Source organism: Hyperolius riggenbachi, chromosome 1 (genome assembly GCF_040937935.1).
Source record: "Hyperolius riggenbachi isolate aHypRig1 chromosome 1, aHypRig1.pri, whole genome shotgun sequence".
NCBI lineage: Eukaryota > Metazoa > Chordata > Amphibia > Anura > Hyperoliidae > Hyperolius > Hyperolius riggenbachi.
The window spans coordinates 687,639,362-687,654,873 of NC_090646.1; the positions used below are offsets into that span (position 1 = coordinate 687,639,362).

A 15,512-nucleotide genomic window follows, 5' to 3' on the forward strand; every position below is an offset into this window, starting at 1 on the left:
GGAGGGAGCCCAACACGGGAGAGGCAGTGCAACACAGGGGAGCCCAACACAGGAGAGGCAGTGCAACACAGGGGGCCCCCAACACAGGAGAGGCAATGCAACACAGGAGGGAGCTCCAACACAGGAGAGGCAGTGCAACACAGGGGAGCCCAACACAGGAGAGGCAGTGCAACACAGGAGGGAGCCCAACACGGGAGAGGCAGTGCAACACAGGAGGGAGCCCAACACAGGAGAGGCAGTGCAACACAGGGGGCCCCAACACAGGAGAGGCAGTGCAACACAGGAGGGAGCCCAACACAGGAGAGGTAGTGCAACACGGGGGGCCCCCAACACAGGAGAGGCAGTGCAACACAGGAGGGAGCCCCAACACAGGAGAGGTAGTGCAACACGGGGGGCCCCCAACACAGGAGAGGCAGTGCAACACAGGAGGGAGCCCCAACACAGGAGAGGCAGTGCAACACAGGAGGGAGCCCCAACACAGGAGAGGCAGTGCAACACAGGAGGGAGCCCAACACGGGAGAGGCAGTGCAACACAGGGGGCCCCCAACACAGGAGAGGCAGTGCAACACAGGGGGAGCCCAACACAGGATATTGGAGGCGTGGCTGGGGGCATGGCTGCTGGTTGAGTGACTGAAAGTGAGATTGGGAGGCGTGGCTGGGGGCGTGGCTGCAGGTTGGATGACTGACGGTGAGATTGGAGGCGTGGCTGCTGGTTGGATGACTAAAGGTGAGATTGTGGGCATGGCTGCTGGTTGGGTGACTGAAGGTGAGATTGGAGGCGTGGCTGCAGGTTGCATGACTGAAGGTGAGATTGGGGGCGTGGCTGCTGGTTGGGTGACTGAAGGTGATATTGGAGGCGTGACTGCAGGTTGGGTGACTGAAAGTGAGATTGGAGGCGTGACTGCAGGTTGGATGACTGAAGGTGAGATTGGAGGCGTGGCTGCAGGTTGGATGACTGAAGGTGAGATTGGAGGTGTGGCCGCAGGTTGGGTGACTGAAGGTAAGATTGGAAGCGTGGCTGCAGTTTGGGTGACTGAAGGTGAGATAGGAGGCGTGGCTGCTGGTTGGAGGACTGAAGGTGAGATTGGGGACGTGGCTGCAGGTTGGATTACTGAAGGTGAGATTGGAGGCGTGGCTGCTGGTTGGAGGACTGAAGGTGAGATTGATGCGTGGCTGGGGGCGTGGCTGCTGGTTGGATGACTGAAGGTGAGATTGGAGGCGGGGCTGCAGGTTGGATGACTGAAGGTGAGATTGGAGGCGTGGCTGCAGGTTGGATGACTGAAGGTGAGATTGAGGACGTGGCTGCAGGTTGGATGACTGAAGGTGAGATTGGAGGCGTGGCTGCAGGTTGGATGACTGAAGGTGAGATTGGAGGCGTGGCTGCAGGTTGGATGACTGAAGGTGAGATTGGAGGCGTGATTGCAGGTTGGATGACTGAAGGTGAGGTTGGAGGCGTGGCTGCAGGTTGGATGACTGAAGGTGAGATTGGAGGCGTGGCTGCAGGTTGGATGACTGAAGGTGAGATTGGAGGCGTGATTGCAGGTTGGATGACTGAAGGTGAGATTGGAGGCGTGGCTGCAGGTTGGATGACTGAAGGTGAGATTGGAGGCGTGGCTGCAGGTTGGATGACTGAAGGTGAGATTGGAGGCGTGGCTGCAGGTTGGATGACTGAAGGTGAGATTGGAGGCGTGGCTGCAGGTTGGATGACTGAAGGTGAGGTTGGAGGCGTGGCTGCAAGTTGGATGACTGAAGGTGAGATTGGAGGGGTGGCTGCTGGTTGGATGACTGAAGGTGAGATTGGAGGCGTGGCTGCAGGTTGGATGACTGAAGGTGAGATTGGAGGCGTGGCTGCAGGTTGGGTGACTGAAGGTGAGATTGGAGGTGTGGCTGCAGGTTGGATGACTGAAGGTGAGATTGGAGGCGTGGCTGCAGGTTGGGTGACTGAAGGTGAGATTGGAGGTGTGGCTGCAGGTTGGGTGACTGAAGGTGAGATTGCAGGCGTGGCTGCAGGTTGGATGACTGAAGGTGAGATTGCAGGCGTGGCTGCAGGTTGGATGACTGAAGGTGAGATTGGAGGTGTGGCTGCTGGTTGGATGACTGAAGGTGAGATTGACGCGTGGCTGGAGGCGTGGCTGCTGGTTGGATGACTGAAGGTGAGATTGGAGGCGTGGCTGCAGGTTGGGTGACTGAAGGTGAGATTGAGGCGTGGCTGGAGGCGTGGCTGCTGGTTGGATGACTGAAGGTGAGATTGGAGGCGTGGCTGCAGGTTGGGTGACTGAAGGTGAGATTGGAGGCGTGGCTGCAGGTTGGATGACTGAAGGTGAGATTGGAGGCGTGGCTGCAGGTTGGATGACTGAAGGTGAGATTGGAGGCGTGGCTGCAGGTTTGGTGACTGAAGGTGAGATTGCAGGCGTGGCTGCAGGTTGGATGACTGAAGGTAAGATTGGAAGCGTGGCTGCAGGTTGGGTGATTGAAGGTGAGATTGGAGGCGTGGCTGCAGGTTGGGTGACTGAAGGTGAGATTGGAGGCGTCGCTGCAGGTTGGGTGACTGAAGGTGAGATTGGGGCGTGGCTGCAGGTTGGATGACTGAAGGTGAGATTGGAGGCGTGGCTGCAGGTTGGGTGACTGAAGGTGAGATTGGGGCATGGCTGCAGGTTGGATGACTGAAGGTGAGTTTGGAGGTGTGGCTGCAGGTTGGATGACTGAAGGTGAGATTGAGGCGTGGCTGCAGGTTGGGTGACTGAAGGTAAGATTGGAAGCGTGGCTGCAGGTTGGATGACTGAAGGTGAGATTGGAGGCGTGGCTGCAGGTTGGATGACTGAAGGTGAGATTGAGGCGTGGCTGCAGGTTGGATGACTGAAGGTGAGATTGGAGGTGTGGCTGCAGGTTGGGTGACTGAAGGTAAGATTGGAAGCGTGGCTGCAGGATGGATGACTGAAGGTGAGATTGGAGGCGTGGCTGCTGGTTGGAGGACTGAAGATGAGATTAATGCGTGGCTGGGGGCGTGGCTGCTGGTTGGATGACTGAAGGTGAGATTGGAGGCGGGGCTGCAGGTTGGATGAATGAAGGTGAGATTGGAGGCGGGGCTGCAGGTTGGATGACTGAAGGTGAGATTGGGGGCGTGGCTGCAGGTTGGATGACTGAAGGTGAGATTGGAGGCGTGGCTGCAGGTTGGATGACTGAAGGTGAGATTGGAGGCGTGGCTGCAGGTTGGATGACTGAAGGTGAGATTGGAGGCGTGATTGCAGGTTGGATGACTGAAGGTGAGATTGGAGGGGTGGCTGCAGGTTGGATGACTGAAGGTGAGATTGGAGGCGTGGCTGCAGGTTGGATGACTGAAGGTGAGATTGGAGGCGTGGCTGCTGGTTGGATGACTGAAGGTGAGATTGGAGGCGTGGCTGCAGGTTGGATGACAGAAGGTGAGATTGGAGGCGTGGCTGCAGGTTGGATGACTGAAGGTGAGATTGGAGGCGTGGCTGCAAGTTGGATGACTGAAGGTGAGATTGGAGGGGTGGTTGCTGGTTGGATGACTGAAGGTGAGATTGGAGGCGTGGCTGCAGGTTGGATGACTGAAGGTGAGATTGGAGGCGTGGCTGCAGGTTGGGTGACTGAAGGTGAGATTGGAGGTGTGGTTGCAGGTTGGATGACTGAAGGTGAGATTGGAGGCGTGGCTGCAGGTTGGGTGACTGAAGATGAGATTGGAGGCGTGGCTGCAGGTTGGGTGACTGAAGGTGAGATTGCAGGCGTGGCTGCAGGCTGGATGACTGAAGGTGAGATTGGAGGGGTGGTTGCTGGTTGGATGACTGAAGGTGAGATTGGAGTCGTGGCTGCAGGTTGGATGACTGAAGGTGAGATTGGAGGCGTGGCTGCTGGTTGGATGACTGAAGGTGAGATTGGAGGCGTGGCTGCAGGTTGGATGACTGAAGGTGAGATTGGAGGCGTGGCTGCAGGTTGGATGACTGAAGGTGAGATTGGAGGCGTGGCTGCAAGTTGGATGACTGAAGGTGAGATTGGAGGGGTGGTTGCTGGTTGGATGACTGAAGGTGAGATTGGAGGCGTGGCTGCAGGTTGGATGACTGAAGGTGAGATTGGAGGCGTGGCTGCAGGTTGGGTGACTGAAGGTGAGATTGAGGCGTGGCTGCATGTTGGATGACTGAAGGTGAGATTGAGGCGTGGCTGGAGGCGTGGCTGCAGGTTGGATGACTGAAAGTGAGATTAAGGCGTGGCTGGAGGCGTGGCTGCAGGTTGGATGACTGAAGGTGAGATTGAGGCGTGGCTGGGGGCGTGGCTGCAGATTGGATGACTGAAGGTGAGATTGGAGGCGTGGCTGCTGGTTGATGACTGAAGGTGAGATTGAGGCGTGGCTGGAGGCGTGGCTGCTGGTTGAATGACTGAAGGTGAGATTGGAGGCGTGGCTGCAGGTTGGGTGACTGAAGGTGAGATTGAGGCATGGCTGGAGGCGTGGCTGCAGGTTGGGTGACTGAAGGTGAGACTGAGGCGTGGCTGCAGGTTGGATGACTGAAGGTGAGACTGAGGCGTGGCTGGAGGCGTGGCTGCTGGTTGAATGTCTGAAGGTGAGATTGGAGGCGTGGCTGCAGGTTGGGTGACTGAAGGTGAGATTGAGGCGTGGCTGGAGGCGTGGCTGCTGGTTAAATGACTGAAGGTGAGATTAGAGGCGTGGCTGCAGGTTGGGTGACTGAAGGTGAGATTGAGGCGTGGCTGGAGGCGTGGCTGCAGGTTGGGTGACTGAAGGTGAGACTGAGGCGTGGCTGCAGGTTGGGTGACTGAAGGTGAGATTGGAGGCGTGGCTGCTGGTTGAATGACTGAAGGTGAGATTGGAGGCGTGGCTGCAGGTTGGGTGACTGAAGGTGAGATTGAGGCATGGCTGGAGGCGTGGCTGCAGGTTGGGTGACTGAAGGTGAGATTGAGGCGTGGCTGCATGTTGGATGACTGAAGGTGAGATTGAGGCGTGGCTGGAGGCGTGGCTGCAGGTTGGATGACTGAAGGTGAGATTGAGGCGTGTCTGGAGGCGTGGCTGCAGGTTGGATGACTGAAGGTGAGATTGGGGACGTGGCTGCAGGTTGGATGACTGAAGGTAAGATTGGAAGCGTGGCTGCAGGTTGGGTGACTGAAGGTGAGATTGAGGCGTGGCTGCAGGTTGAATGACTGAAGGTGAGATTGGAGGCGTGGCTGCAGGTTGGATGACTGAAGGTGAGATTGGAGGCGTGGCTGCAGGTTGGATGACAGAAGGTGAGATTGAGGCGTGGCTGGAGGCGTGGCTGCAGGTTGGGTGACAGAAGGTGAGATTGAGGCGTGGCTGGAGGCGTGGCTGCAGGTAGGATGACTGAAGGTGAGATTGGAGGCGTGACTGCTGGTTGGGTGACTGAAGGTGAGATTGGAGGCGTGGCTGCAGGTTGGATGAGTGAAGGTGAGATTGGAGGCGTGGCTGCAGGTTGGATGAGTGAAGGTGAGATTGGAGGCGTGGCTGCAGGTTGGGTGACTGAAGGTGAGATTGAGGCGTGGCTGGGGGCGTGGCTGCAGATTGGATGACTGAAGGTGAGATTGGAGGCGTGGCTGCTGGTTGATGACTGAAGGCGAGATTGAGGTGTGGCTAGAGGCGTGGCTGCTGGTTGGATGATATGGAGGCGTGGCTGGGGCGTGGTCCTTTGATCACAGAGTAGGAGGGGGTGATATGATGCTTAGTAGACGAAGGGGAGGAGCTGACGTGTGGTGGGCGGAGCTGTTTTCTGGGATCGGGCGGGATTCCTTATATGGCGTCGGGGCAGAGAGGAAGGCGGACTGGCTGACGTGACGTCACACGGATGGATCCGCCCACAACTGGTAGATTTACTGCAGCAAAGGTCCGCCCTGCCGCGTCCTCACCATGGCAACCGCCGCCGCCGTCACCAAGGCAACCGCCGCCATCATCCTAACCGACCGCGGAGACCCGGAGCTTCCTGAGGTGACCCCCCCCCCCCCGGCCTCTCCCCCTCCCATGCTCTGTACCCCCCCATACTGCCGCTCCCCTCCTTCCCTCATCCCTTGTCTCCCCCCCCCCCCTGCATGCTGTGTAAGGAGTGCTCTCTCTGCCTGTACAGGAGGAAGATGGAGGAGCAGCGACCCCCCCTCACTGCCCGGAGCCCCTGTCTGCTCAGCAACTGGCTGGAGGAGGTGAGAGCTGCCTGCCCCCAGCCCATACTCACTGCTGCTGTATGAGGGGCTCTGGGGGTACATGGCTGGTGTATGAGGGGCTCTGGGGGTACATGGCTGGTGTATGAGGGGCTCCTCCCGCTCTGGGGGTACATGGCTGCTGTATGAGGAGCTCTGGGGGTACATGGCTGGTGTATGAGGGGCTCTGGGGGTACATGGCTGGTGTATGAGGGGCTCTGGGGGTACATGGCTGGTGTATGAGGGGCTCTGGGGGTACATGGCTGCTGTATGAGGGGCTCTGGGGGTACATGGCTGCTGTATGAGGGGCTCTGGGGGTACATGGCTGGTGTATGAGGGGCTCTGGGGGTACATGGCTGGTGTATGAGGGGCTCTGGGGGTACATGGCTGGTGTATGAGGGGCTCTGGGGGTACATGGCTGGTGTATGAGGGGCTCTGGGGGTACATGGCTGGTGTATGAGGGGCTCTGGGGGTACATGGCTGGTGTATGAGGGGCTCTGGGGGTACATGGCTGGTGTATGAGGGGCTCTGGGGGTACATGGCTGGTGTATGAGGGGCTCTGGGGGTACATGGCTGCTGTATGAGGGGCTCTGGGGGTACATGGCTGGTGTATGAGGAGCTCTGGGGGTACATGGCTGGTGTATGAGGGGCTCTGGGGGTACATGGCTGGTGTATGAGGGGCTCTGGGGGTACATGGCTGGTGTATGAGGGGCTCTGGGGGTACATGGCTGGTGTATGAGGGGCTCTGGGGGTACATGGCTGCTGTATGAGGGGCTCTGGGGGTACATGGCTGCTGTATGAGGGGCTCTGGGGGTACATGGCTGGTGTATGAGGGGCTCTGGGGGTACATGGCTGGTGTATGAGGGGCTCTGGGGGTACATGGCTGGTGTATGAGGGGCTCTGGGGGTACATGGCTGGTGTATGAGGGGCTCTGGGGGTACATGACTGGTGTATGAGGGGCTCTGGGGGTACATGGCTGGTGTATGAGGGGCTCTGGGGGTACATGGCTGGTGTATGACGGGCTCTGGAGGTACATGGCTGCTGTATCAGGGGCTCTGGGGGTACATGGCTGGTGTATGAGGGGCTCTGGGGGTACATGGCTGGTGTATGAGGGGCTCTGGGGGTACATGGCTGGTGTATGAGGGGCTCTGGGGGTACATGGCTGCTGTATGAGGGGCTCTGGTGGTACATGGCTGGTGTATGAGGGGCTCTGGGGGTACATGGCTGGTGTATGAGGGGCTCTGGGGGTACATGGCTGGTGTATGAGGGGCTCTGGGGGTACATGGCTGGTGTATGAGGGGCCCTGGGGGTACATGGCTGGTGTATGAGGGGCTCTGGGGGTACATGGCTGGTGTATGAGGGGCTCTGGGGGTACATGGCTGGTGTATGAGGGGCTCTGGGGGTACATGGCTGGTGTATGAGGGGCTCTGGGGGTACATGGCTGGTGTATGAGGGGCTCTGGGGGTACATGGCTGGTGTATGAGGGGCTCTGGGGGTACATGGCTGGTGTATGAGGGGCTCTGGGGGTACATGGCTGGTGTATGAGGGGCTCTGGGGGTACATGGCTGGTGTATGAGGGGCTCTGGGGGTACATGGCTGGTGTATGAGGGGCTCTGGGGGTACACGGCTGGTGTATGAGGGGCACTGGGGGTACATGGCTGCTGTATGAGGGGCTCTGGGGGTACATGGCTGCTGTATGAGGGGCTCTGGGGGTACATGGCTGCTGTATGAGGGGCTCTGGGGGTACATGGCTGGTGTATGAGGGGCTCTGGGGGTACATGGCTGCTGTATGAGGGGCTCTGGGGGTACATGGCTGGTGTATGAGGGACTCTGGTGGTACATGGCTGGTGTATGAGGGGCTCTGGGGGTACATGGCTGGTGTATGAGGGGCTCTGGGGGTACATGGCTGGTGTATGAGGGGCTCTGGGGGTACATGGCTGGTGTATGAGGGGCTCTGGGGGTACATGGCTGCTGTATGAGGGGCTCTGGGGGTACATGGCTGGTGTATGAGGGGCTCTGGGGGTACATGGCTGGTGTATGAGGGGCTCTGGGGGTACATGGCTGGTGTATGAGGGGCTCTGGGGGTACATGGCTGGTGTATGAGGGGCTCTGGGGGTACATGGCTGCTGTATGAGGGGCTCTGGGGGTACATGGCTGCTGTATGAGGGGCTCTGGGGGTACATGGCTGGTGTATGAGGGGCTCTGGGGGTACATGACTGGTGTATGAGGGGCTCTGGGGGTACATGGCTGGTGTATGAGGGGCTCTGGGGGTACATGGCTGGTGTATGAGGGGCTCTGGGGGTACATGGCTGGTGTATGAGGGGCTCTGGGGGTACATGGCTGCTGTATGAGGGGCTCTGGGGGTACATGGCTGGTGTATGAGGGACTCTGGTGGTACATGGCTGGTGTATGAGGGGCTCTGGGGGTACATGGCTGGTGTATGAGGGGCTCTGGGGGTACATGGCTGGTGTATGAGGGGCTCTGGGGGTACATGGCTGGTGTATGAGGGGCTCTGGGGGTACATGGCTGCTGTATGAGGGGCTCTGGGGGTACATGGCTGGTGTATGAGGGGCTCTGGGGGTACATGGCTGGTGTATGAGGGGCTCTGGGGGTACATGGCTGGTGTATGAGGGGCTCTGGGGGTACATGGCTGCTGTATGAGGGGCTCTGGGGGTACATGGCTGGTGTATGTGGGGCTCTGGGGCGGAGCAGTGCTTTTCAGCGCTGCTAGCTTTGGGCGCAGCCAGCGCCGCCATAGACTGTAATAGGAATCAGTCTATAGCGGCGCTCAGTGAGGAAGGTCGGCTCCGTCAGAAGACGGAGCCGAAGTTGTTTAAAAAACACAATAATTCGGCCTCCAGCAATCGCTGGAAGCCGAATTATTTCATTCCCCCACTATCCATGTCGGCCTGGAGGGGGAATAGTAATTAAAACGCCCCGGACTTGTGCAGAAGCAGGACCAGCCATTTAACAGCTGGATCCTGCGCCCAAGTCTACCAGCGCCGTATTCAAATGTACGCCTCTGGGGGTACATGGCTGCTGTATGAGGAGCTCTGGGGGTACATGGCTGGTGTATGAGGAGCTCCTCCAGCTCTGGGTGTACATGGCTGGTGTATGAGGAGCTCCTCCTGCTCTGGGGGTACATGGCTGGTGTATGAGGAGCTCTGGGGGTACATGGGTGGTGTATGAGGGGCTCTGGGGGTACATGGCTGGTGTATGAGGAGCTCTGGGGGTACATGGCTGGTGTATGAGGGGCTCTGGGGGTACATGGCTGGTGTATGAGGGGCTCTGGGGGTACATGGCTGGTGTATGAGGGGCTCTGGGGGTACATGGCTGGTGTATGAGGGGCTCTGGGGGTACATGGCTGGTGTATGAGGGGCTCTGGGGGTACATGGCTGGTGTATGAGGGGCTCTGGGGGTACATGGCTGGTGTATGAGGGGCTCTGGTTGTACATGGCTGGTGTATGAGGGGCTCTGGGGGTACATGGCTGGTGTATGAGGGGCTCTGGGGGTACATGGCTGGTGTATGAGGGGCTCTGGGGGTACATGGCTGCTGTATGAGGAGCTCTGGGGGTACATGGCTGGTGTATGAGGAGCTCCTCCAGCTCTGGGTGTACATGGCTGGTGTATGAGCTCCTCCTGCTCTGGGGGTACATGGCTGGTGTATGAGGAGCTCTGGGGGTACATGGCTGGTGTATGAGGGGCTCTGAGGGTACATGGCTGGTGTATGAGGGCTCCTCCAGCTCTGGGGGTACATGGCTGGTGTATGAGGGGCTCTGGGGGTACATGGCTGGTGTATGAGGGGCTCTGGGGGTACATGGCTGGTGTATGAGGAGCTCCTCCAGCTCTGGGGGTACATGGCTGGTGTAAGAGGGGCTCTAGGGGTACATGGCTGGTGTATGAGGGGCTCTGGGGGTACATGGCTGGTGTATGAGGGGCTCTGGGGGTACATGGCTGCTGTGTGAGGGGCTCTGGGGGTACATGGCTGGTGTATGAGGGGTTCTGGGGGTACATGGCTGCTGTATGAGGGGCTCTGGGGGTACATGGCTGGTGTATGAGGGGCTCTGGGGGTACATGGCTGGTGTATGAGGGGCTCTGGGGGTACATGGCTGCTGTATGAGGGGCTCTGGGGGTACATGGCTGCTGTATGAGGGGCTCTGGGGGTACATGGCTGGTGTATGAGGGGCTCTGGGGGTACATGGCTGGTGTATGAGGGGCTCTGGGGGTACATGGCTGCTGTATGAGGGGCTCTGGGGGTACATGGCTGGTGTATGAGGGGCTCTGGGGGTACATGGCTGGTGTATGAGGGGCTCTGGGGGTACATGGCTGGTGTATGAGGGGCTCTGGGAGTACATGGCTGGTGTGTGAGGGGCTCTGGGGGTACATGGCTGGTGTGTGAGGGGCTCTGGGGGTACATGGCTGGTGTATGAGGGGCTCTGGGGGTACATGGCTGGTGTATGAGGGGCTCTGGGGGTACATGGCTGGTGTATGAGGGGCTCTGGGGGTACATGGCTGGTGTATGAGGGGCTCTGGGGGTACATGGCTGCTGTATGAGGGGCTCTGGGGGTACATGGCTGCTGTATGAGGGGCTCTGGGGGTACATGGCTGGTGTATGAGGGGCTCTGGGGGTACATGGCTGGTGTATGAGGGGCTCTGGGGGTACATGGCTGGTGTATGAGGGGCTCTGGGGGTACATGGCTGCTGTATGAGGGGCTCTGGGGGTACATGGCTGCTGTATGAGGGGCTCTGGGGGTACATGGCTGGTGTATGAGGGGCTCTGGGGGTACATGACTGGTGTATGAGGGGCTCTGGGGGTACATGGCTAGTGTATGAGGGGCTTTGGGGGTACATGGCTGGTGTATGACGGGCTCTGGAGGTACATGGCTGCTGTATGAGGGGCTCTGGGGGTACATGGCTGCTGTATGAGGGGCTCTGGGGGTACATGGCTGCTGTATGAGGGGCTCTGGGGGTACATGGCTGGTGTATGAGGGGCTCTGGGGGTACATGGCTGGTGTATGAGGGGCTCTGGGGGTACATGGCTGCTGTATGAGGGGCTCTGGGGGTACATGGCTGGTGTATGAGGGGCTCTGGGGGTACATGGCTGGTGTATGAGGGGCCCTGGGGGTACATGGCTGGTGTATGAGGGGCTCTGGGGGTACATGGCTGGTGTATGAGGGGCTCTGGGGGTACATGGCTGGTGTATGAGGGGCTCTGGGGGTACATGGCTGGTGTATGAGGGGCTCTGGGGGTACATGGCTGGTGTATGAGGGGCTCTGGGGGTACATGGCTGGTGTATGAGGAGCTCTGGGGGTACATGGCTGGTGTATGAGGGCTCCTCCAGCTCTGGGGGTACATGGCTGGTGTACGAGGGCTCCTCCAGCTCTGGGGGTACATGGCTGGTGTACGAGGGCTCCTCCAGCTCTGGGGGTACATGGCTGGTGTATGAGGGCTCCTCCAGATCTGGGGGTACATGGCTGGTGTATGAGGGCTCCTCCAGCTCTGGGGGTACATGGCTGGTGTATGAGGAGCTCTGGGGGTACATGGCTGGTGTATGAGGGGCTCTGGGGGTACATGGCTGGTGTATGAGGAGCTCCTCCATTCTGGGGGTACATGGCTGGTGTATGAGGAGCTCTGGGGGTACATGGCTGGTGTATGAGGAGCTCTGGGGGTACATGGCTGGTGTATGAGGGGCTCTGGGGGTACATGGCTGGTGTATAAGGGGCTCTGGGGGTACATGGCTGGTGTATGAGGAGCTCTGGGGGTACATGGCTGGTGTATGAGGAGCTCTGGGGGTACATGGCTGGTGTATAAGGGGCTCTGGGGGTACATGGCTGGTGTATGAGGGGCTCTGGGGGTACATGGCTGGTGTATGAGGGGCTCTGGGGGTACATGGCTGGTGTATGAGGGGCTCTGGGGGTACATGGCTGCTGTATGAGGAGCTCTGGGGGTACATGGCTGGTGTATGAGGAGCTCCTCCAGCTCTGGGTGTACATGGCTGGTGTATGAGGAGCTCCTCCTGCTCTGGGGGTACATGGCTGGTGTATGAGGAGCTCTGGGGGTACATGGCTGGTGTATGAGGGGCTCTGGGGGTACATGGCTGGTGTATGAGGGCTCCTCCAGCTCTGGGGGTACATGGCTGGTGTATGAGGGGCTCTGGGGGTACATGGCTGGTGTATGAGGGGCTCTGGGGGTACATGGCTGGTGTATGAGGAGCTCCTCCAGCTCTGGGGGTACATGGCTGGTGTATGAGGAGCTCTGGGGGTACATGGCTGCTGTATGAGGGGCTCTGGGGGTACATGGCTGCTGTATGAGGGGCTCTGGGGGTACATGGCTGGTGTATGAGGGGCTCTGGGGGTACATGGCTGGTGTATGAGAAGCTCTGGGGGTACATGGCTGGTGTATGAGGAGCTCTGGGGGTACATGGCTGGTGTATGAGGAGCTCCTCCAGCTCTGGGGGTACATGGCTGGTGTATGAGGGGCTCTGGGGGTACATGGCTGGTGTATGAGGGGCTCTGGGGGTACATGGCTGGTGTATGAGGGGCTCTGGGGGTACATGGCTGGTGTATGAGGGGCTCTGGGGGTACATGGCTGCTGTATGAGGGGTTCTGGGGGTACATGGCTGGTGTATGAGGGGCTCTGGGGGTACATGGCTGGTGTATGAGGGGTTCTGGGGGTACATGGCTGCTGTATGAGGGGCTCTGGGGGTACATGGCTGGTGTATTAGGGGCTCTGGGGGTACATGGCTGGTGTATGAGGGGCTCTGGGGGTACATGGCTGCTGTATGAGGGGCTCTGGGGGTACATGGCTGCTGTATGAGGGGCTCTGGGGGTACATGGCTGCTGTATGAGGGGCTCTGGGGGTACATGGCTGGTGTATGAGGGGCTCTGGGGGTACATGGCTGGTGTATGAGGGGCTCTGGGGGTACATGGCTGGTGTATGAGGGGCTCTGGGGGTACATGGCTGGTGTATGAGGGGCTCTGGGGGTACATGGCTGGTGTATGAGGGGCTCTGGGGGTACATGGCTGGTGTGTGAGGGGCTCTGGGGGTACATGGCTGGTGTGTGAGGGGCTCTGGGGGTACATGGCTGGTGTGTGAGGGGCTCTGGGGGTACATGGCTGGTGTGTGAGGGGCTCTGGGGGTACATGGCTGGTGTATGAGGGGCTCTGGGGGTACATGGCTGCTTTATGAGGGGCTCTGGGGGTACATGGCTGCTGTATGAGGGGCTCTGGGGGTACATGGCTGCTGTATGAGGGGCTCTGGGGGTACATGGCTGGTGTATGAGGGGCTCTGGGGGTACATGGCTGCTGTATGAGGGGCTCTGGGGGTACATGGCTGCTGTATGAGGGGCTCTGGGGGTACATGGCTGGTGTATGAGGGGCTCTGGGGGTACATGGCTGCTGTATGAGGGGCTCTGGGGGTACATGGCTGCTGTATGAGGGGCTCTGGGGGTACATGGCTGCTGTATGAGGGGTTCTGGGGGTACATGGCTGGTGTATGAGGGGTTCTGGGGGTACATGGCTGGTGTATGAGGGGCTCTGGGGGTACATGGCTGGTGTATGAGGGGCTCTGGGGGTACATGGCTGGTGTATGAGGAGCTCCGGGGGTACATGGCTGGTGTATGAGGGGCTCCGGGGGTACATGGCTGGTGTATGAGGGGCTCCGGGGGTACATGGCTGGTGTATGAGGGGCTCCGGGGGTACATGGCTGCTGTATGAGGGGCTCCGGGGGTACATGGCTGCTGTATGAGGGGCTCTGGGGGTACATGGCTGCTGTATGAGGGGCTCTGGGGGTACATGGCTGGTGTATGAGGGGCTCTGGGGGTACATGGCTGGTGTATGAGGGGCTCTGGGGGTACATGGCTGGTGTATGAGGGGCTCTGGGGGTACATGGCTGGTGTGTGAGGGGCTCTGGGGGTACATGGCTGGTGTGTGAGGGGCTCTGGGGGTACATGGCTGGTGTGTGAGGGGCTCTGGGGGTACATGGCTGCTGTGTGAGGGGCTCTGGGGGTACATGGCTGCTGTGTGAGGGGCTCTGGGGGTACATGGCTGCTGTATGAGGGGCTCTGGGGGTACATGGCTGCTGTATGAGGGGCTCTGGGGGTACATGGCTGCTGTATGAGGGGCTCTGGGGGTACATGGCTGGTGTATGAGGGGCTCTGGGGGTACATGGCTGGTGTATGAGGGGCTCTGGGGGTACATGGCTGGTGTATGAGGGGCTCTGGGGGTACATGGCTGGTGTATGAGGGGCTCTGGGGGTACATGGCTGGTGTATGAGGGGCTCTGGGGGTACATGGCTGGTGTATGAGGGGCTCTGGGGGTACATGGCTGCTGTATGAGGGGCTCTGGGGGTACATGGCTGGTGTATGAGGGGCTCTGGGGGTACATGGCTGGTGTATGAGGGGCTCTGGGGGTACATGGCTGCTGTATGAGGGGCTCTGGGGGTACATGGCTGGTGTATGAGGGGCTCTGGGGGTACATGGCTGGTGTATGAGGGGCTCTGGGGGTACATGGCTGGTGTATGAGGGGCTCTGGGGGTACATGGCTGGTGTATGAGGGGCTCTGGGGGTACATGGCTGGTGTATGAGGGGCTCTGGGGGTACATGGCTGGTGTATGAGGGGCTCTGGGGGTACATGGCTGCTGTATGAGGGGCTCTGGGGGTACATGGCTGCTGTATGAGGGGCTCTGGGGGTACATGGCTGGTGTATGAGGGGCTCTGGGGGTACATGACTGGTGTATGAGGGGCTCTGGGGGTACATGGCTAGTGTATGAGGGGCTTTGGGGGTACATGGCTGGTGTATGACGGGCTCTGGAGGTACATGGCTGCTGTATGAGGGGCTCTGGGGGTACAAGGCTGGTGTATGAGGGGCTCTGGGGGTACATGGCTGGTGTATGAGGGGCTCTGGGGGTACATGGCTGGTGTATGAGGGGCTCTGGGGGTACATGGCTGGTGTATGAGGGGCTCTGGGGGTACATGGCTGGTGTATGAGGGGCTCTGGGGGTACATGGCTGGTGTATGAGGGGCTCTGGGGGTACATGGCTGGTGTATGAGGGGCCCTGGGGGTACATGGCTGGTGTATGAGGGGCTCTGGGGGTACATGGCTGGTGTATGAGGGGCTCTGGGGGTACATGGCTGGTGTATGAGGGGCTCTGGGGGTACATGGCTGGTGTATGAGGGGCTCTGGGGGTACATGGCTGGTGTATGAGGGGCTCTGGGGGTACATGGCTGGTGTATAAGGGGCTCTGGGGGTACATGGCTGGTGTATGAGGAGCTCTGGGGGTACATGGCTGGTGTATGAGGGCTCCTCCAGCTCTGGGGGTACATGGCTGGTGTACGAGGGCTCCTC

General features: G+C 59.6%; 2 protein-coding genes across 2 annotated transcripts in view; both read left to right on the top strand.

Annotated features, from left to right (window-relative positions):
* The first annotated feature begins 3,019 nt into the window (after positions 1 to 3,019).
* Positions 3,020 to 4,153, top strand: LOC137544683 (uncharacterized). The gene has a single exon (XM_068265782.1). The coding sequence runs from the start codon at positions 3,020 to 3,022 to the stop codon at positions 4,151 to 4,153; it is 1,134 nt and encodes a 377-aa protein (XP_068121883.1).
* A 1,672-nt stretch (positions 4,154 to 5,825) lies between these two features.
* SPAG8 (sperm associated antigen 8) overlaps positions 5,826 to 15,512 on the top strand; it is a 54,181-nt gene continuing 44,494 nt past the window's right edge. The window contains exons 1-2 of the mRNA XM_068272768.1: positions 5,826 to 5,962; positions 6,099 to 6,171. Coding sequence (XP_068128869.1) covers positions 6,106 to 6,171 — 66 coding nt within the window. The 5' untranslated portion in view covers positions 5,826 to 5,962; positions 6,099 to 6,105. The remainder of the gene's footprint in view (positions 5,963 to 6,098; positions 6,172 to 15,512) is intronic.

Coding starts and splice junctions, on each gene's coding strand:
- LOC137544683 (XM_068265782.1), top strand. CDS start 3,020: ATGACTGAAGGTGAGATTGGAGGCGGGGCTGCAGGTTGGATGAATGAA.